Raw genomic sequence first — 23,002 nt, forward strand, 5'->3', positions numbered from 1 at the left:
ACAGTTTAATAATTTAGATTTGAATTGCATATTAATATAAGAAAATAATCCGGAAGAAAGAAGAAAGCACGACATTGTTCCTGATTAACATCCAAAAAGAGGTATCAAAAATTATCTCCAAACACGAAGAGCAGCTGTTCATAGCTTTGTTGGAAATCTGGCTCAGAGCAGTGCCTGAGTACTACTTTTACAGTGTGAGTTTTCATGTTGGTATGCAAGACTTCTGCCAAATGTTTTTGCTCCTGTGCCATTTCTCCCTCTTGGTTTCTGTTTTCCTTGTGGCTTGCTGAAGTGAACAAACATTTGTCACTGATCTGCTGAGCTACAATGTGATTGGTGGTAGAAGTGCGCTGTAGGATGGCTGTGTGATAAAAAAGTCCCGTCCTTATTTCAGGCTTCACGGTCCTAGTGAACTTTACTGGACTTGACTGGTTGTCTATGATTTAGCTGTTTCTGGAGGTTATAAATAAGTTTCAGAAAATTTATTTGAAAACTTTTGAACAGCATCTGATAGTTGTAAATAGAAGTTCACTGCATAGAATATATGGCTGATATTGGGCCTTTGCTGCAAGCTAAGTATTGGATTTAACTGGCTCTAATAACTCTGGTTGTTGAACAAAATCTAGTGTGTCACACAGTGAAATGATGAAACGAAGAAGAGAGCGAATTGGAGCTCCATCTCTACGCATTCAGTAAGGCTCGTTTTGGAAAATAGATTTACATATCTTAACTAATTTTATTGGAATATTTGTTCCTGAAGGAGTGTTTTAAAACATGTTGTCATGTTCTTTAGTAGAAAAATGTACAGTTTGTATACTATTAGTAATACAAGATGTTTCTCCTAAAAGAATGCTTTCACCTCTCAAAATAAATATTTATAATTTTTATTGATCTTTATAATCAATAGAAGAGTAATGTAGAAGTAGTAAAAAAAAATAACCAGTGCTTTAACCTAATATTTTATAAAATGAGGCAGTGTATTTGGATTCTTGTATTCATTTGCATAAATTGAATAAACATTGACTCTTAGATTTTATGTTTTAACTCTTACAATCAATCATATGGCTAATGATTCAAATAAAGTGTTTAGTATAGTAAAAGAAATTGATACAGCAGTATCAAGACTAAATAAACTTTTTCTACATTTTTCCCAATTCAGATCCTTCAGATAAATTTTGTTTGTCTCTCTTTCTATATCATCTTTTAGAAATAAGTGAAAATCAACAATTTTGGCTACAATTGGCCAAACATTAAGAAAGGTCCTGTTGCAAATGTCGCTTTTGCCATCTGTGAGAAAATTGCCTGTGGTTTATTAATTATTTATTTGCTTAGAAAAAAGGAAATGGCACCCATTCCTTTGACAGTTCTAGGCAATTTACATGGTACAATAAAAGTGTAACTCAAATTCTATCATCATGATCAGCAACATTAAAAAAAATCTTCACACTTAGTTATAGTAAAAATGAAATTTGTTTCATTTATACTGTCAATTTGTTGCAAACTATGGACCCAGTTACGGAGAAAACAGAATTGGTCATGGGACCAACAAAAGACATTCCACTGAAGACTTAAATATAGATAATAGACTCTATGGAGACAGGCACTTTAAAATGTTATTGAATGCACATAGATTTATCATTAAATGTGAGGACATTACAAAGGACTCTTTCAGCAGTCTGGTAAATTTCAATTCAGTATTGAAACCAATTTTAATAGCTCATGCTTTCATGTGATCAAGCTTTAAGACACATATGGACTAACTAACAAGCAATGGCCTTTATATACAGCTTCAGTACTTCTTGTGTACAATCTCTAATAAGAATTTAAATTTAAGGGATTTGGAAGCTGGAGATACACCTGGTTAGGAGTGGATACATTATTGTCAGGAACATGATTTTGTGTTCTGAAAAGACTACAGATGTAAGATGATTTAGAAATTGACTCTTTCTGTTGTGGTACTTTATCAGAATCTCCTCTCCTTTCCTCTCCCACTGCCGAGGAAGCGATGTCCATCAACATATGTTCTCCCCTACATCTGCTCCAGGTCTGCAACATCTTAAAATTCCACTTAGTGCTGATTGTGCCCTTGCAACCTCTCCTCTAGTATTTTACCACAATCCACAACCTCAAAGCATCCCTGGTAGTCCCTGCCACAGCAGTCCACTTCAGTGGAGGTAAGGAGGAACTTACACTGGGGACATTTGTGGTTTGGGCAATCTTTTATGTGGAACATGTAAAACTTACATATTTTAGGGCAGTTTTTAACATTCAAGATACTATTGTATTCACATAGCTGATGATAAGGTAATGTCCAATTCATTTATCCAGTTGCCCCTCTTATTTTACCAAATAATAAAGGCATCTTGGGCCAGGCATGTATACTAAAGGTTTTGTTGTTTCACATGGTTTCACATGTTACTTTAAAGGTATAAAATTAAAGAGGTGTTTCAGTGCAGATCTGAATAACAAAAGATTAATGTTAATTAATGTTAATTGAAATATTAAGTATACATTGGCTTAGTTCCCAAATAGAAGTTGTTATCTTTTTTAGCAATTAGTTTTAACTTACTTCTTATTCTAAAATAGATTAACATTTTTAAAATTCTTTCTTTTTTACATATTAACAAAAGCTGTTTAAGTGAATTTGAATCCATATTTTATCCATTCAGATTTGCCTGTGGCATTTTAAGGGTTTTAATACTTTGTAATAAAATTGAGATTTTGTGTGTGTGTATGTATGTATGTGTTCATACTTAGTTAAACAGTTATAGATATGAGACCACATCTTCTGCTGAATCTAATTGGATGTCTTTTGCATCTGCTCTCCTAAAGCTGTGCAAGAAAAAAAATCTCTACCTCTATATTCACCCCACCCCACGTGTTTGTGAGACAGAGAGATAGAAAAAAAAAAGAATAATGTAGGAGCTTTTTAAACTGATATGTCTTAATTTTCTCATAATTCACAATAAAAAGAAGAGGCTGTTGATTCCTTCAAATGTTCGTAAGAGAAAGATGATTCACATTGTTGAAGAAAGCCTGCTATTAAAATGTGGAAAAAGCCATTAGTGCTGAGGAATGAAATTTGGAGAATAAGTTAGGTGCAACCCAGAATAATTGTTGAGACTTGAATAATATGAATAAAGTGAATGGCATATGACATGATGTGGAAAAAGAGGAAGAGAAAAATAGTATCAACAATTATCTCTTTTAGGTTGAAACATTTTACTTGAAGTGTTTTCTTTTAATTTTAATCATGAAATTACTGGAATACTCCTTATTGCAATCTCCTCCAGTTTTTATTGGGCTTGATGTACATAAAATTGTGGCTAAAATGTTTTAAAATTAGATGTAATTTGGTCCTAGAGTCTTAAGGACAGGGCCTGGAGTCAAAGGTTGAGGGCAGGTGATTAAGTAGTGGGACATGCCAGGCATTCATACATAGAATGATACGATGGAGCTGACATTCCTCCTTTATCCCTTCCTTCCTTCCCATCTATTCAACTTCTTATCAAAGAGCGGGACTTATGGATTTCATAATCTTTTCTGCATCACAATAATGCACAATTTTACAATCTGCGAAATTGCTTTGTTGGGAAATGTGACTGATGACACATATTGTGGGGAAACAGGGAAGAGGAAACAGGATCAGAGGCAAAGTGCAAATTAACTGAGGTCAGAGTTGGCTCCACCTGGTCCATGCCGGCATGAAACTCCTAATAAATAACTGGATTTCTTTTGAAGCTTGGCTTGAAACTCATGATTTAATTAGGGCATCTGTCGGAACCCTGACATAGTACTTACAAGAAGGAGTAAAGATATGAATAAGAAGCTTAATTTTAAAATATGAAGTCAAACCATATTCATGATGAAAATTACATTTTACTTTTACTAGTGTAATTTTACCATTCTACATTTTTAGAGGTTCATCTGCAATTCAGAACTTGTTGATAATCAATAGTTATGCAATCGTGTCTCAGAATATACCTGTACTTTGTAAAATTTAGCAATTTACTACCTCTAGGTATGTAATTCTTGATTTTGCATTATCAATAACCTAATTGTCACTTATGTACTTAAGTATCATTCAGTTCCTGTTTCTGCTAATTTGGAATTTATATTCATGCTGTCAGGTTAGTTTGTGACACTAGTAGGTAAATTAGGTTGCAGCTCCCTTAGCTTGGGAGGTAATTGCCTTTTAGTATCCCTTAATAGCACATTTATTAACCTTCTGAAACATTTTCCCATAAATATTTGACTAATTTTTTTCTTGTTTTGCCATATTCAGCCTTTCCAGATATAGCATATCTGTTCCAGGCATTCTAGCATGTTGAGAATAGAAGAATCTGCTATATCTATAGAGTTTTTGAGGTTAATTCTTCTAAATGAGATTTCAGAAGTTTGTGAAAATTAATCCTAGCCCCCGGTTTGATTTCCTCAGTTGATATGGTTTCTACCATGTGAAATGGCCAAGTAGTTTGAGATTCACTGAACTTGTACACATAGTTTATCAAATTTTTATATAATTTTAATGAAGGCTTCCAGTATAAATGAAGTGACTTCTGAAGTATGTTAGTTCAGACATATCAATGCAGTTGTATTTAACAAAGATGTTTGCAGGAGTGGTCAACAAAATCAAAATAGTGGGTGTGATTGGACAATAAATCCCCTTCTGTGTTGTATATGATACTTTTAAAAGTGGGTAGGCTTTCATTGCCTGGTCACACTGCCATTTTGATGATATTGACTACTTCTGTAGATGTCTTGGTATGTAAGAATTGGGTCAGTTGAAATGGAGATGGAAATCAGAACAATAATTTCAGGAAGTTTAGTGAATAAAATAGAACTGTAGAATAATTGAACCATTTGCTGCTGCCTTTTCTTGAATGAGAAAGGCTATTTTACTCAATTTTGGATAAGTCTTTAGGTCACAAACTATTGTATATTTCACCTTTGGAATCTTCATTTAATCTCATAGATAATTTCTGATTTTCTGGCTAGGTCCATGCCATCATAGATGGAACTGTACTATATTGAGGCAATGCAATTTTCCCAAAGAGATTAGTTTTTACTTATCTCTGATATTTTTTATAACTAGGGATAAGTATTCAGGAAAGGAGAAAGAACAAAGAGGGCTGGCCTATGACTATCCAAAAAGAAGGTCCAGTCTTGATCTCTCTTCTGTGAAACTTGTGTTCATGGATAGTACTATATAGTTTACCTACGTTGACCATACTTATTTATTTATTTATTTATTTGATTTGTCAATTGCTTACAAGATAATAGGTATAAGTATAAACATAGTTATGAATACATGATATGGATACATATAAGAAAAATAAAAGAAACAATAGGACAGGGATGGTAGGCACGTTGGTGTGCTTATGCACCTTCCTTTATTCCTTTTTTCCAAAAGAACTGTTTTATAGGTAGAAAAGGGACTTTTCATTAAAACTTCCCTCTGTGCAACATTTTTTAACATTTTTATTTTATTAAAAAAATATACAAGGCACCATTTTTATAAAGAAACAAAGAAAAAACAAAAAGCAAATAAGACATTAAAAAAGAAATGTATTAAAAAAGCTAACACATACATACATTGTCTCCCCAGTTGAATATTGATTAATATGACAATATTAATTCCCAACCCTTGCGAAACAAGCTCAAAGAATTTTAAATACTAAGCTACTAATTCTATTTGCAAGTTATTAACTTATCTATATACTATATTAATAACAGAATAATTAACAGGAAGAACAGTTACTGGTATAATAAAAAAGACAAGATTAAAAATTCAAAAACCTCTGTTAACAAACTGTTATTGTAAACAACTTATAGAAAATTTATCACAGCTTCTTAACTATCCCAGATCATTCCAAGAATTAACAATGATTTGTTGTGGCTGAAATATCCATGTTTGTTTCTTGATACCATCTCTTACACACATGCACACACATGTGTGCACACAAACCCACACACCCACGCCAACCACAGCTCATATTGAATACATAGTGGAAAAAAGAGTCTTGAGTTAACAAGGTTAATACTATATGGTATAAAGCTATTACAGAATCTAATTGTTCTGCCTCCTCCCAGAAGGTAACAACAAAAAACAAAAAAGCGGTCATGGAGTTGGATGTGTAGCATCCCAGACAACACATCGAACCCTGATCAAGCAGCGCTTTATGACCTGGATAGAAGAAGTGAATTTCCAATAATCTTTTCTGCCACACTCACCGTTCTCTGCACAGCCTTCCTGTTTGAATCAGTAATAGCTCCAAACCAAACAGCAATACAATACGACAGGATGCTTTCAATTGTCCCTCTATAGAAAGTGGTAAGGACAGGAGAAGGAAGATGTGCTCTTCTCATACGATGCAGAAAATGCAGGCATTGCTGTGCCTGTTTCACCAGTGTATCACTGTTGAGCGATCAAGCCAACCTGCTTGTCAGCTGTACATGCAGAAACTTAATACTACTAACCACCTCCACAGTTGAATCGTTAATACACAGAGGTGAATGGTTGCACCTGCCTTTTCTGAAATTTATAATTATCTCTTTTTTCCCTACATTTAAAGCCAGTCTGTTTTTATTATACCAGTTCATCAAATCCTCTACCTCACAAATGTCAAGCTTGTGGCGTCATGTTGCCATCATGTGACATTTCACAACATTTTTCCCATTCGCAGAGCTGGTGTGGGTGTGGCCTGTGTGTGTCACATCTGCCCCGCAGGCTGCCAGTTTGACACCCCTGTTCTACCTCCTCCCGGTAATCCTTATTATCATCCTGAATAAGGTCCACCACTATTGTATCATCCACATATTTCACAATATGGTTAGTGATGAGCATTTGTAAAAAGTGACTCTGTGGTTAAACAACAATCAAATAAAACAACATTATATAAAGAAAATGATACAGGGACCTCTGATAAAATTAAGAAGACTTCCTCTGACTGTCTCCTTTGAATTTTAAAATGGGAGTAAAATGATATTTCATTAGAGGGTGTTAAATTTATGTGTAAGATCTAGGTCAAACTGAGCTGTGCTAAGAGAAATTTCTTAAATATAGCAGTGATAGCTGAATTCTTGCCATCCATATCAAATGATTCTGAACTATCTTAATTTCCAAAAGTGGAGGAATATTGGAAACCCCCTAGCTATAAGATACTTTGCCTTTCTTAGCTTGGTTAGAAGAGTGATGCATATGATAGTGTATCTTATTCTTATATTGGAACATAGGATTATATCCAAGTAATTTTGTGTTCTAATCTTGTATTTCAGAAGAGCATGAATATATATTAGTATTATAAATTGCGATAAAGCAGTTTGGGGAAAACATTGCAAATATGTCAACCATTCTAGCAAAGTTCACGCATGATCTTATTTAATAAAATTGAATGTAATATTTTAAAATTATATGTTTTATTAAATGATTTTATCTATTATCAGATTATTTGTTGAGCCATTTTCTTTGCACAGCCAGCTGCCCTGTTTTTATTTCTCTTGCTCTACTATAGAGGTAAAAGGAAATTCATTTTTGTTTTGAATAATAGGATGCTTGGAAGAGTTATTTGTTTCTGTCTCATGTAAGATATAAATTTGGTAGCTGTTTTTAGATCTGCAACTGATTGTAGTTAAAATAAGATTGTAATTTGGGAAATAAGCAGAATGATAGAATGCACCAAACATACTTACTGTTTTAAAGCATTTTAAATTATTTCTTGTGTATTATTAAGTATACTTTTTCATTTAATAAAGTATTACTTGCCTATCTTTTATAAAATATCTTCTAAAAGTATATAATTTCTGGAAGTGGACATTTTCACTTCCTGTTATATATGTATAAATTTATATTATAATTTATATTTAATATAATTTAAATCTATACATACATGCATACATTCATACATATACATACAGATATATACATACACAAATACACACACAATTTAGATATATATTTGTACAAATGACAAAATTTTCTTTAGTACCCTAAAATTGAAAATTAATATACAAACTGTTCATAAATGTATTTGTTAGGTTTCCACAGAATCCTGTTTACGAAACCCTAATCCAGATCTTTAGTTTGTTTATAACTTTTAAGGAAAACAACACTTTAAGCACATTTTTGCCATTTATTCCCAAACATTTCCCCAAAAATGTTCTTAAAGTTGCACTTAAAATTTTTTTCATTAAAGATTGAAAGAAACTCACCTTATGAATGCTGTCAAACTTGCCACTCTGAAGATCTTTAATATTTGAATGCAGTAAAAAAATTAATTCCAAAATTGATTAAAAATGAAGTTCATCTTTGCATCCATTTAGGCGACATTATGTTTGTGATCATAAATGGTATCGCTTGTCTTCCAGCTACTTCATTTACCAGCTGACCACAAAAACCTTAGTGCCTGCCATCTATATTTAAGGACCAGAGGTCTGAAATATATGTGGACAATCCCATGCTATCTTCTTGCTCAGGAGACATTTTGCCAACTAGGATCCATCCTTGGCAGCTGTACTTTGCTGTAATGCTGTCCCTGCTCCTTCAGAGAGGTCAAGCTTACCATATCCTCACAAGAAATATTCACTGCTACTACTTTTTCTAAATCTTCTGAGTTATATGTATAAAAAAGTCATAAACTCTGGGACTGGCTCCTTTAAAGTGATATTTTGAGAAATGTGAAATATTTCCACTTTTATAAGATGAGAAATGGGAATGTGCTTCTTCATACAAATAAATACACAGACACAAACAAACACAAAAATGAATTCTGAAAACTGACAGAAAAAACCTATTCTTTTGGATTGTTTGCAGTAAAAACTGATGTCACTTCGTGTCATTGCACTACCAGAGTAGGCCAGATGAACCCTTGAAAAGAACATTTCCATAGTTAGACTACCAAAATCAAAAAGATTCTTTCTTGAGTTGTCACTTCATTCTCTCTTAGATATTTTAGGTTGAAGTAAAGTGAAGTGATCCTTCTATATTCTTGTTTCAAGCTCTGAATGACTTTAAAGGTCACTGCATCACATTTAACTGAACTTGGAAAGAAATCTAGGAGCCATGTAACTTGATCATATGTAACTTGATCATAATGACAGTCCCATTTGATCCAGAAGTAGAATATAAATGTTTTAACAAATGTGGAGATAAACATCTTTTAACTAATAATCTCATATTATATGGTGACCTACATTTAGAGGGATGGTAAATTATGAATACTTGCTAAAGGGATACTACAATGCATGTTTTTCAAAGACCATTCATAAAAAGGGCAACGTTGTCAAAAAGAGAATCATTTTGAAAAAAAGATGATGGCTAATTTATAATTCTCACAAGAAAGTTTATATATGAAACAGGCCGTTACTTGAATCATGATTCTTCTCAAATTCATGCTACATTAATTCCTCCCACTAGCAAGATGATTTGCTTCTTTCAGGAGCATAAGTACTCACTATGTCAGTGTAGGGATGACAGTTCTATTTTTCTTTCTGTAGCATTTTAAAAAACAAATCATTGCCATTTTGTCTTGTACACCTCAGGCCAAATACCGGATTCATTTTGATTGTCTTCACCAGCACAAGCACAATCAACTTTCCTTCCTTCCTTCCTTCCTTCCTTCCTTCCTTCCTTCCTTCCTTCCTTCCTTCCTTCCTTCCTTCCTTCCTTCCATCCATCCATCCATCCCAATTGAATGGATTTTAGATACAATTCTAATGATGTCATTAAATTTCCTTAGACAAGTAGCGTCATTCCATGCACGCTTCATTAGGTAGATATAAAGGCAGATAAGCCGGGATAAAATCAGTACAAAGCAAATACATTGAAAATAAGAGCCTTTCTACCTACATATTTGATTCACTGACATTAATGGAATAGTTCATAATGATGATTTGATTTGGCTTTGTCATTTGATTTTTGGGGGGCGGAGTATTGTTAGTACTCCATTCCCTTTATTTACTGGTGATTTGATTGTACAGGGTTTCTGTTTGGTTTGGAAGCCTCCAAAGATCATGTATGGTTCCTTTTGGGTATGCCATATAATTTGTCAATATCAAAAACAAACAAACAAATGAACAAAATGTTAAGGCAACCCAAAAAGTAATGATGATGATATGATGAAAAATGCTTTCTTGATCTACTATTTCCATATAATTGAGAATGCTATGGGGATCAAAGTTGATGAATGAGAAATGTAATTAAATGCAGATATGTTTTAATATTTAAACTATCCACAGCTACTTAAGATGTCTGAAAGGGATTGAAAATATAGATTCCTAGATTCTCTTCTATAAGAGAGTAGGATGAAGATGTACATTTATTATCTATACTTAGATTTTTTTTTAAAAAAAAGGGATCGAAGTTCTTAAAAGCTGGAAAATCTTTGTTTTAACATGATTTTTACAATAGGCCGTATTGAATTTTGAATGGTACCTTCAGGCTACTAAAATACATAGTGCCATTTTGTAATAATAAATATATCATTTCAGGGAATAAGGTGACTTGCTAATCAGGAGGTTCTCATTGTTTAAAAGTTTAAAAATGCGGGGTAAAGAAAAGATGAGAGTTATGTTGTATAGGCATGTAGTTAGGTTGTTCATAGTTCATGAATAAGTCAGAGTGCATAGACAGTTGGTTTAAAACTACTGTGGTAAAAACTTAAGTTTTGCTGTAATAATAATTTCTCAAGATGTTTACAAACATTAAAAATTAGTTTCTTTTCTCTTACTTTAAATAAGTCACTCCTCATGTTCAATAATAATTACATTATTTACCTCAGTGTAAACTAGTTTATTGGTCTGTTTACTGTTCTTTTATGAAGTGCTGCAACACTAAAATGAATTAAGCAAAAGGAATACCACATTCTGAGCTACTATAAAGAACAAGCCCCATTCATAGTTATTCCCCCTTCAGTTTTTAATGTTGCCAAATCAGCATAGTGGGTAGGCAAATAAACCATATGTTGGCATTGTCATAATATATTTGCAATCAGAACTATCAGAACAGTTTCTTGTATCCTGCTTGCCTACCTCAAGTCTGTTCAAATCTACTGCATCATTGTTAGAAACATCTATTTTAGTTATAAATAGCCTGAATGACTTTTTCAGGAACTTGTAGGAGAAAAATAATCTTTACTAGAAGTGTTAAAACCACAATTACTCTTAGACAAAAGTATTCTTAGAAATATTCACAACACAAAAAGTCTTTAAAATGAATATTTAAAAGATCAAAACAAGTATTTTAATTATTTCTCTTCATGATGCAACAAAAGATACAAGTCTAAAATTGACATATTGCTGAAAAGCAACAGCTGCGCAGCCATATTAAGTAGAGATATGGATGCTATAGCTTTAATTATAGTGATTTTGAGATGGAAGCAATTTTTGAAAGCAACTAACAACAGGAATAATTATATGCTTGAAAATAGATAAGAACAAGCAAGCCTTTGGTATAAATTGTTTCCATATTCAGTAACAGTTTTAAAAGTTATTTGTTTTGAAACAAATGAAATTTGTTAGTGTTCCCTGTGATACATATCTGCTATTGTCTGTAACATTGTTTCAAACAAAATTGTGTCAGATCCATCTGATTAATATCCCCCCTCCCCCGCACTGTTGGATGAGGTATAAGATTATAACAAAACACTTAATTCTATGATACCATGGAATTGAAATTCTGCTGAATTTGGTTTATATTTGATCCAAGTCCACTTATTTAACTATTGTACAATTATTTTTGACTTGTGTGCTCTACTCTGCTAATTCCAATAAATAAATAGTGAAAATAATACTGACCCCTGCTAATCAGTCTACACTCTGTTTTCAAGAGCTAAATATATTTAGGAAAGCCTTAAAGAGGACATGAAAGAATTGAATAATCAATTGCATAATTGATATCAGAAGCACATTACTCTAAAGATAGATAAAGATATTTAATTTAATATCTAAAAGTTGTTGATAGGAAACTTCTTCCATAAAACTATTCCTTCTTTAAGTTAATTTAGCGGCTGTAACTTTTGATGAAATATAATACTAAGATTCTGCGCTGTCTATCTTGAAATTGTGCCAAGTTCTAATACTGAGTTATAGAAGAATTGCTTGCTATGAACAGTTTAATTGGTATTTTGTATGCATTTTGCCTCCAGATACAATTGCGGATTGTGTAGTCTTTAATGTTGGATCAGACATTTTTCTAAAATAGTACAATAGGGATAATGAAATCTCACAAGATAATACAGTAGGGACTAAGTTGCCTTGTACAAATATGCAAGATATTATAAGATGTTTTGTTTTCTGTGTAAGATGTCATGAAATTTCAACCCCTGGTTTTACTGGGCATCAGGTCATCTCTCATTAATGTGTGAGTGCTCTGGTGCCTACAAGAGGTTTGCTTATCTTTCCTTTAGTTTTTTCTTCTTCTTGAAAACAAGGTGTTCTGAATTGGTAGCTTGATTCTGTCTTTTTCCCTTCATACCTTGCTTCCTTTGTTTTGCTTTGTTATTCTTAAAAGTTAGATGTCCCAAACTCTGTTGAAAACAAAACAAAACAATCTTTAGGGTATGTGGGGGAGTTGCTGATTGAAAAGGGAAGGAACTTAAAGAAATGTCATATGACATTGGGTGCCCTTCATAGTGCTTGTGATTTTAGTTATATATCTTGTTTGAAAGTATGCATACACTGATCAGCACGCACTGTGTTGCATTAATCATTTCTGTCCCTGGAATCTAAGCGTTATTTTTTAAGAAAGCAGACAAGTTTGTAAAGCAGCCTCATGTATGCTCACCAATATTATTCACTGGGAGAGAATGCTCAGTGAAGGAAAAGGAAATTGAGAAGATAAGATAAATAAATAGAAACAGTATATCCTATCTTTGTAATGCCTGCTGAATGAGCCATTAGTGTACTGCAGCTGCCAAAAAAGCCAACACAGTCTTAGGTTATATTAACAAGAGGGCAATAATCAAGATCACACGAAGTGTTAGTACCAGTTTACAATGCCTTGGTAAAACCACACTTGGAATATTGCAATCAGTTTTGGTTGCCACAACAGAAAAAAGATGTTAAGACTCTAGAAAAAATTCAGAGAAAAGTAGCAAATTTGACTAGATGGCTTGGCGGCTGAAGCATACTAAGAATGGTTGCAGGAATTGAATGTGTCTAGCTTAATGAAAAGAAGGAGTAGGGGACGACATGTATGTATGTATGTATGTATGTATATATGTATGTATGTATGTATGTATGTATGTATGTGCATATATATTTGTGTGTGTGTGTTTCTGTTATGTATATTTTAGTTTAAATTTACAAGATGGTTGACAACAGAACTTTGAACTTTAACATCTAATGGTATATCAGTTATACATATGATAAATAATTGATTACCTGTTTACAAGGACATGAAGACATAACTTATGGTCCCTGTGCCTCTGTTATTGTTTTAAATATGTTCAATTTTCTCTGTAGTAATAACAGGAAAACCAGAACTGGAAAGTTAAAACCAGTGATGTACTGCTATATGTTGAAGAACGGCTTTGCCATCTTCATTGCCTCTGCACCTCACCACTCAGAACAGCTGATTGCTGAGCTGGGTGTCAAAGTTCACCTCTGTTGTCAACCGTCTTGTAAAAGCAAGTACAAGAAGAATTCATTTCTTAGTTGTGTGCACAATGCATCCCCTTCACTGTCTGTGATCTGATTGTGCTTATACTTGGATGTAGCTCTATTTCATCCTGATTTAATAACATGCTATGGATTGATTACCATAGATACAAAGAAAACTGGTAGCCCTTCTTTCTCTTTTGGAGGAAATCGGTTCATTTGCAGTCAGTTAATATGTACTGTGAAAAATGAATTTTACATGTGAAATTTTATATCTTGAATTGCAAGTTCAAAGTTAGTCGTAAATCAGGTGCTGCTGATCAGGTGTTTTTTGAGTCAGCAGTAGCTGTGGGCTCAGATTTATTAAAGCTTTGTTGAGAATTTAGGCAGATACTTTTCTCATGTTAACATTTATTTTGAATAGCCTTTTAAAATTACTAATAATAAGGTTACAATCACTCAACTGTGAAGTGATTATACTCTAAATATAGTTAATACTCAGTTGATACCACAATTGGGACTGCTTTGTGAAGTGAAGCAGTTGCTAAGGAGAGTGTGACTATACATTTCTTTTTCTACTCATCTATCTGCTTACCTTGGTACTGGGCTAGTGATCTCACAACTGTTGCCTCTATCCAACAAGACTAATTAGTTGCACAACTTGAGACTGGCCAGCTGCTTCATTTTGAATGAGCTAAAGTTTACTGAATTTTCTTTAAGGATAGTCCCATCTGGAAGAAATTATTGTAATCTAGGTGAAAAACTGAACTTTAATGAACATTTTGACTAATTTTATTAAATAGTGTGGTTGTAATATGTTTCCTATATTTCCATTAGTAGTGTGTTCTTGTTTTCATTTTCATATGCTTGAATTAGCATCCTCATCAGAGGTGGTATTCAGCAGGTTCTGACCAGTTCTGGAGAACTGGTAGCAGAAATTTTGAGTAGGTCAGAGAATGGGCAAATACCACCTCTGGCTGTGGTATTACAATATCTTCCCCTGCCATGCCCACCAATCCACACCCATAGAACCCATAGTAAAAAAAATAGCTATGTGGAAGATGTTTACCAACATTATACTAGCTGTTCTTTTTATAGCTGCTAGCTCACTTGCTATTAACTATCAAAAACGTTTAAGTAGGAACATCCACTTTACTTCTGGTGAATCTCAGCTTTCAGTCTGTTTGGGGAAAACGGGTGACAGAGGAAATGCTTGGGGTTGGAAGGTTAAATGCCTGCAAAGGAATGTCCTCTAGTTGAATTTCCCTATTCTCTTTGTACTTTAACAGAAACTTATTCTTGTCTGCAGTGGTCTATTTCATTTCATGAGAATATTTGTTTCTTAATCACTTCACATACGAAGTGTATGATAAACAATATCTTTTGTAGGCTTTCTCATTTTCTTTCAATTTAGTGAAGATATATTGACGCAAAGAGGCATCCAATCTTTTTTGAAAATGTTACAATTTCATTGTCTACTCCAATTTAGAAATGGTGATTATTTATGACAAAAGTCTCATGTATAACTTGTACAGTCATTATATTATAGTATTATTTAACTATTACTACAATCTGTAATTAAAGAGAGCAATTAACATGTAGAAAGTCATATTAATGTCCATTTTGCCCTACTAAAAGTTGTATAACACTGTTTCATTCAACTTTTATATCCAATTTAGCACATAGCTTTGGGAATCCTGAATCAGTACAATCATGCTATGTCTTTTATTTAAAGATTTGTATTTTTATTTCAGCTGTCGAACCAGTAATAGAAAAAGCTTGATTGTAACCTCTAGCACATCTCCAACACTCCCACGTCCACATTCTCCACTTCATGGACATGCAGGTAATAGAAAATATGTATATGGCAATATATTTTGTTATAAATAATTAATTTAAGTTGTTAATTTAATTTCTTCTGTTGGAACTTAATATAATAAATAGACATGGTCTCTGACTCCAAGGGATTCATTTAAATAAAGATGGATGAACAAGATTTCTTGGTTGCTTATAGATTGGGCATCATCCAATTAAATACCAATTTGGATGTAGATGTTTTTATGAAGTAAAGGTTAAACATAGTTATCTGATAATATTTCTTGTTATTTGCACTTCTATGTGTTACACTCACATAGAAATACATTATTTTCCATATATGTTTACACTGTTTACCGGTACATTTCTATAAAACATATTATGCCTAAGAGATATTATTGTTGTTTTTGTTGTTGGCCATACAGCCAGATGTTTAGACTGGATATGAGATTTTTGTTTATTTTCAAGTCTTTCACAAGGACTAGGATAGGCAGATGTTGTTGTATATTAAAGGGATCATGGGATGTAAGTTGTTCCAAGTAAAGCTTCTTTTGCAATTTACCGATGGGGATTTTGACAGAGCTGATGGTCTTCATGTGGTCCTTCAGATGTGTTCGAATTGCATCCAGAGTGGCTATTGGTACTCATCTAGACTCTTGATGTTATTTCCATAGGGTATCTTGATTCCTTCAATTTTCACTATTTCCCCCCTGTTGATGGTAAGGATGGCACTTTTGTCCAGTCCAAATTCCACTGAATTATCTTAGTTGTATATTCAGAAACTATTCAGCAGCTATTCTATTTCAGATTATCTTTTCCTATTCAGCTTCAGATTGTCTGTGTGAAGCAGGTGGTATAGCCTGGCAGATTGCTCCCACTGCAGAATTGGATCAGAAGCAATGTCAGTTCAAGAAATTAAATGCATATAATGTACATATTAGTTATGTATAAGGTCATTCCTGTTATCACTGTTTGAAAACAACTGTCTTCTATCTGAAAATTTGGATCAAATTCAGATGTATATACAACTTATACATAAAACACATCAGAAATTACAGTGTCTGTATGCAGTGAAAAACTATACTTTGCTTAGAAACACTGATGGAAAGAGTGATGGAAACTGATGGAAAGAGGAAGACCATAATCTCTTTCTGCTAAATATTTTAAACTGGCATCCTGAGTGTATGTCAGTAAACTTTTCATAAAAATAAACTGTTTGAGATAAAACTGGCTTTCAGTTACTCTTGTAACATATTGGCAAACTGTGCTGTATGCAATATGAATATGATTGAAACTGCTAACCAAGTCTACACTTTATCTTCCTAAAATATATTATGTGAAAGTCTCAATTGAAGAAAGTCAGGATGAATGATGGTGATCAAGATTTCTGACAACTGTGGTGTATGAGGGAATTGCAGCTTGGAACAGAAGAAGAGCAAATGATAAGGAGCATGAATAAATCAATGAGAAAAAGAAAAAGCGCAAGCAAGCAAACCTAGAAGGATATAATAGAACTGAATGAAAGTGACCTAATATTGTGGACCAGGGTTTAGAATTCAGGGAAATAAAATGCAGAATTAAAATGTATGTCAGGAAGTATTAATTGGTAGCGTGTAAGTCAGAATCCATATAAGTCAGGCTTCAAATATCAGGGTGTGAAACCCAGCTCCCCTCAACTGCCCAGATACTAGAAGCTTATTCAGTGATTGGCTGAAAAAACTGAAACTTGAAAAACTAGAATGGAACCTTTTCTATAGAAAAAAAAAACCAGATTCCTGAATACAATATATTATTTGCCCTGGCAAGAAGTCCAAGCCTTTATATAAGCCTATGCTTTAATATTTAAGATCTAGCCACCTTCTTCCCACTTTGCTGAATAAACAAATATGTGGTGTTTTAATGGTCTTTGGAAGCAGCTGAACTATGTTTATGTAATGGTTCTTTCTGCTCTGAGAACCATTAATTAATGGCTGATCAGTGTTATCCTTTACAATGATAATTGAATGGTGATAATAGAAGAATCAGATATGGGAATATGTACAATGTTTTGAATGAAGGTGCAAAAATAATGTAGCATCAATGGGGAGGATAGGATGGAAGAAGAGATTACAGAAGAAGTGTTTTTGCCAGAGACCCAAGTAGAAATGAGAAAGGTGACTTAATAACAAATAGACAAGAGATCTGTTTGAATTTGCAATACACCTGTCACAACGTAGTACCTGTCCACCAAATTGTGTGATGCATATGTTAGCACTAGATTTATTAGAAAATGAATACTGCTTAAAATACAATTCTTTTATTGCAAGTTATTGCATAAACAAAATTGTATATTGTACATAAAGAATGGTACAAGAAAAAAGATGGGCTGCTTTTAGGGGAGAGCAGTCTCATAAAATGTCATAGGATGTAGTTTTTGTGAATAGAGGACTCAACCATGGATACCCAGAGAAGAAATAGAATAAAGCTATGATATTAGGATAAGGATAAAATCTGGATGGTCACAAGATGGCAGAGATATATAGTTGCCATCTGGATATTTGTAGGCAATATATGATGTCCCTAAGATAGGAAGTGGGGATTGAAGGCATACACACATAGAAATAGTTACAAGGCAAGGATTTACTTAGAAGCGCAGATGCAGAGAAAGGAAATAAGGAAATAAGAAAGGAAATAAGGAAGATTAGAGACTAGAGAAAGGAAATAAGCCTTTTGTTCCTTTGGCTTCCTGTTTAAACTTTTTGATGAGGAAGATGTATTCCATCCTGGGTGTATTATCTTCTGCTGGGTTTCTGCAGAGAAACAAAAACAGGATCAGAAAAGAAGTGTGGGGCATTGTTATTTACTGTTAATATTTTTTCTAGACTAGATTACTAGGGAAATCTCAGTAAGGAAAGATACATAGAATTAAAAGACATATTTGGTTGGTGACTATAGGAGCAGAAAGTTTGGCTGATTAGACTTTTGCTCTGCTCCAGTGTGGTTTACATTTTTACATTATGTGGATGTTTAATTTAAAGCTGATTTATTATAAAGCTGTATAGTTATATTCACATTTCATATATTTATAGGTGCAAGTATAGAAGGAATTAATATCAGTTCTTTTTAGATAAACACTAATGCATATGAATTATTATTATTATTATTACTATTAGTTGTTGTTGTAACTTCATTGACAATAACATATATTTATGTAATAAAATATTTCCAGATTGGCATAATATAGGTCACATAGATTAGATCCTGATCAATTCATGTAATTCATAGGACTTCTAAGCCATCATATTTCCATTTGTGATCCTCATTATTTGTTTTTCACCATTTATTCTGGCTTATTTCTCACCAGAAAAAGAGAAAATAGTTTGAACACTATGATTAATAACAATAGAAACCATAAGTCTGAAAATTGTATGTTAGATTCACATTAACTATAATATAGAAATAGTTGTAAGCATGGTTCATATACCGTCTTGTATGTTTTTAAGCAGGTGGAAGTCCATTGGATAGTCCCCGAAATTTTTCTCCAAATGCACCATCTCACTTTTCCTTTGTTCCTGCCCGTAGGTATGTATGAGTGATTTTATTCCATTAGAGAGAGAGTATGTGTGTGTGTGTGTGTGTGTGTGTGTGTATGTGAGAGAAAGAGAGAGAGAGAGAGAGAAAGGATTCATTAACTTTCTACCATTGTTTTAAAAATAGTTGTTAAAAAATATCAGCTTTAATGTGTCTATCAGATGTAGGATTCCAGCGCTTGTATCGATATCAGAACATTTCAGATTCAGAATTCAGATTGGACCTGAATTTTGGTAGAATTAGAATATAGCACACTTGAAGGATTTGTTCTATTGTTAAGATATTATTCTATTGTTAAGTGAGACATTTGTTAAATGAGTTTTGCCCCATTTTATGACCTTTCTTGCCTTGTTAGGTGGATCACTGCAGTTGATAAATTAGTAACCCGATTGTTAAGTGAACCTGGCTTCCCCATTGATTTTGCTTGGCAGAAGATCACAAAAGGGGATCACATGACCCTGGGACACAGGATCATAAGTACGAACCAGTTGCCAAGCCTCTGATTCTGTTCACATAATCATGGGGATGCTACAAAGGTTGTAGCTGTGAAAAATGGTCATAAGTCACTTTTTTTCAGTGCCATTGTAACTTTGAACGGTCACTAAAATATTCATTAAATCAGTATTGAAGAATATTGTTTAAGATTATTGTGCTGGTTGAGCTTGGCTAATCTTTTCTAAACTTGAGATTTGTTCATTCTCATTTTCCAATTTATTGAGATTTTTAAAAGAATCAGTAATCCTAAACCACCACCCCCAATAAACTCTGCTTGTATGTTCTTTATTAAGGCATTAGCAAGTTTGTGGACTTCTGCTATTTTGTAATACATTGATTGCAATATTTATTTATTCATTCAACTGCCCGTCTCTAAAAATGACCCTGGATAGCAAATAATCGTAAAATAAATTGAAAACACGTCCAGTCAAAAATGCAAACTTAAACCACATACCGTAGCAGTTCAATGGCCATTTGAAGTTATGATGGCACTGATGGTACTATTTGACCTTGGAATCTGGGTGCAAGTCAACTCTCTCGCACTTATGACCAATTGCAGTGCCCCACAATCATGTGATCACCATTTGCACATTTCCCTGCCCCCTTCCCCAGAATTTTCACTTGGATGCCAGGAGGGAAAGACACGAGTCATACTGGGATAAGTCTCACCCTTCTCCCTTTCTAGCTACATGCACACCCCTCCACACCCTCCCAGATCTTCACCATGCACACTTCCCAAACCTTGCTGCGCTTCTTTTGCACCCTGTCCATACCTTGGCTATACTGTCAGTGAAAACACTATTCTGTACTATTCCCCATCTTTCTTTGCTCCCCCAAAGAACTTTTGGGGACCATTTTAGCCTAGATATATCCTTGGAAATAAAGATGATGCTTTCAGTTACCCCAAACCTGCTTTCTATTTTTGTTTTGATTAAAAAAATATTTTAAAAAGTCAGATGCAGCAGGGAGCCAGATGCAAACAAAGGGTGGTGTCTACGGGCAGGTTACAGGTTTGGGGGATGAAATATTGGAAGTCTTCAAATATAATGATTTCTTCATAGTTGCCACAATTAAATTATGATAGGAAGTTATAGCCTTTCTCCAGATGAGCTGTTCAGAGCATCCACTGTTTGGGATGATGCTTCTGTCGCTCATTTGATAGGCTGGGCTTTAATTGAGAGGACGCTCCTCCTCCTCCGTGGGACTCCTCCCTAGCGTCCCCAGTTTTTGCTCAGCCTTCGTGGATATAGGCAGCTTAATTTCCTTTCCCTTGGCCGGAATAGCAAAGGCTTCAAAAGGAGTCAACAAAAAGGTTTGCTTTTAAACTCTAAGCAACTCCTTTAAGGCTTTTAGTTTCAATGAGTCAAGCTGCTCCCAACGATATATAACTCGAGCCAAGGGAGCTCACTGTAGCTTCAGATAACGATCTCTCACCCCCAGGATGATAGGAGGTGATAATGCCTCAGCTGCATGGCTAACAACTCACATTACAATCTTTTCAAGCCGAGCCGCTACGATCGCCGCCGCCACTACGATCACCACCACCCGCGCCCGACGGGAGAGTCTCCATTTTAAAAGGGTCTGAGGCTTTTTTCTCTCCCCTGGGAACACCGTCTGGGGTGGGGGCATCAGCGCCCATCTGCCCCACTGCGCCTTTTTATTCAAGGGGAAAGTCTGCAGTATCGACTCCCAACAAGGCGTGGAAGTGCTGCTGAGCCGATTGAACTCATTACGCGCCTAAAGAGATAACGGCTGGTGCCATTGCAGACTCACTAACCATGCGGTAGTGATCTGCATTTTATTTCTGGAACTGTGAGAGGCTTTTCTTTCCCCAAGCAGGGGTCTCCTTCCTGGAACCCGAGAGAAATCAACGCCGGCATCAATTTGTTTATAAGAATTCCATGGTATTATCTGTTGAGAGGCCACTTCCCCTCACAAGGAACTCTGTGAGGGTCCAGGGAACATTTATGCCGATTACGGACCTCTTTCTGAAGTTGACTATTGCGCTTCCTTTTTCAGTTGAATTCACAGAATTCTAGCAGCACAGTAACAGCGAGCACCAAGGCCTTTGTCCATCTGGGCAGGAAGCTGTAGACCGCCAGTGACTGTAGGATCACCCAATTGCAATACAGGTCCTGAAAGGTGTTCTCTATTTGGCCTCACAATTTGATTCCATATTCAGTCATCTAATTATGAGTTTGGTAACAGCACAACAATTTATGTTAGTAGCTGTGCACAGATATAACAAAAACATTATCAATAATAACAATATTAATGATATCAATATTATTATGAATAATAACATAATAAATTGAATTTACCAAAAAATGGGGGTGGGGAGCAAATATCAAGAGGATTCCCTGTCTCTGTTTATATCAGTCCTCTGAACCAGTCAACAGTCCATTAATATCTCATACACATATAGATACATAGATATAGATATCTCACCTTGTGGGCTTTAGGTCAGAATCTTCAAGGGCAACCAAAAATACCCCTAGTGGACAATAAACCAACTCAAAGTAGGTAAAAACGTCCTAGAAAGACCTCTAAGGCAACAAAGGATGCCAAGAGACACCAAAATGCGTTAGATGAGCATATCTTAAAAAAAATGCATGAGGGAGGTTGAACAGAAGTCTCAATCCTCTTCCCCAGCCAGGCTGGTCCCAGTTCCAGAGTGCTTGCTTCAGCAGCACATATACTAAAATTGGAATGATACAGAGAAGATTAACATGGCCCCTGTGCAAGGATGACATGCAATTTGTGAAGTGTTCCATATTTCACCTTGCCTCCATCCCTGTATCTCTCAACACCATTCAGGAGAGCCCCAGAGGGACCGGTTCAACCCAGGCCTTCAGCAGCGCTACTTGCCTGACAGACAGTTGTGGGACCACAACAGAATTCTTACTCCCAGAGGATATCCCTGACAAATTGAAGGCCTGGAGGGACATGGCAACCTGAAGAGGCATCACAGCCGGGGCACAGTAGAAGTTGATGGCTAGGCAGCCTCCACAATCTGACCTTGATTCTCACTCGATTTAGTTACTATGCAGAATAGACCTTCATTACCAGCAGGTACCTCCTTCAGGGGAGTATTATATAATCCAGTTACACATTCACGTGATGCACAGAACGAGGGAAAACTAGAGACCAGATGGAACAGGTTGAGGAAGGGTCTGCTCACAACAGTGACCAAAATCTGTCAGAGGCAGAGCCCCTAAAAGGGGGGGGCATGTCAAACATTGAAGGCATTAAGCCAGACCACTGACCTTCAGGTCTGTTTCGCGCTCAGACTTTTTTCAAGTCTCTGTTTTTTTTTTTTTTAAAAAAAACCTACTTCCTGCCTTGATATTCCATTCCCCTCGGCCCAACAATCGTTACTATAAGGGGGGGATCAGACGATTTAATTTTCTCCCAACCAATAATGTAAGAGGAAGCCATAACTGTCCCACAGAAGTTCTTGGACCTCATCCAGAAACAAGGGGTCTCTTCAGTGGTGTACACTCCTCTTACAGGATATGATAGCAAA

The 23,002-nt window shown here is 34.9% G+C and overlaps 1 protein-coding gene and 1 non-coding gene across 12 annotated transcripts in view; both read left to right on the top strand.

The window, feature by feature from the left end:
- MAST2 (microtubule associated serine/threonine kinase 2) overlaps nucleotides 1-23,002 on the top strand; it is a 134,716-nt gene that overhangs the window by 61,637 nt on the left and 50,077 nt on the right. For 4 of the 11 annotated variants that reach the window (XM_026707022.2, XM_087929843.1, XM_087929846.1 and 1 more), the window contains exons 5-6: nucleotides 15,351-15,442; nucleotides 18,894-18,972. In XM_026707022.2, coding sequence (XP_026562807.2) covers nucleotides 15,351-15,442; nucleotides 18,894-18,972 — 171 coding nt within the window. Of the gene's footprint in view, nucleotides 1-507; nucleotides 693-1,967; nucleotides 2,175-15,350; nucleotides 15,443-18,893; nucleotides 18,973-23,002 lie in introns of those variants that run through there. The other 7 variants (XM_087929847.1, XM_087929849.1, XM_087929848.1 and 4 more) reach the window with 4 other exon arrangements.
- Nucleotides 22,151-22,256, top strand: LOC113440742 (U6 spliceosomal RNA). Its single transcript, XR_003374754.1, has one exon. It is a non-coding gene; the product is annotated as a U6 spliceosomal RNA (small nuclear RNA).

Source organism: Pseudonaja textilis, chromosome 3, assembly GCF_049901715.1.
Source record: "Pseudonaja textilis isolate UNSWEBS1 chromosome 3, rPseTex1.2, whole genome shotgun sequence".
NCBI lineage: Eukaryota > Metazoa > Chordata > Lepidosauria > Squamata > Elapidae > Pseudonaja > Pseudonaja textilis.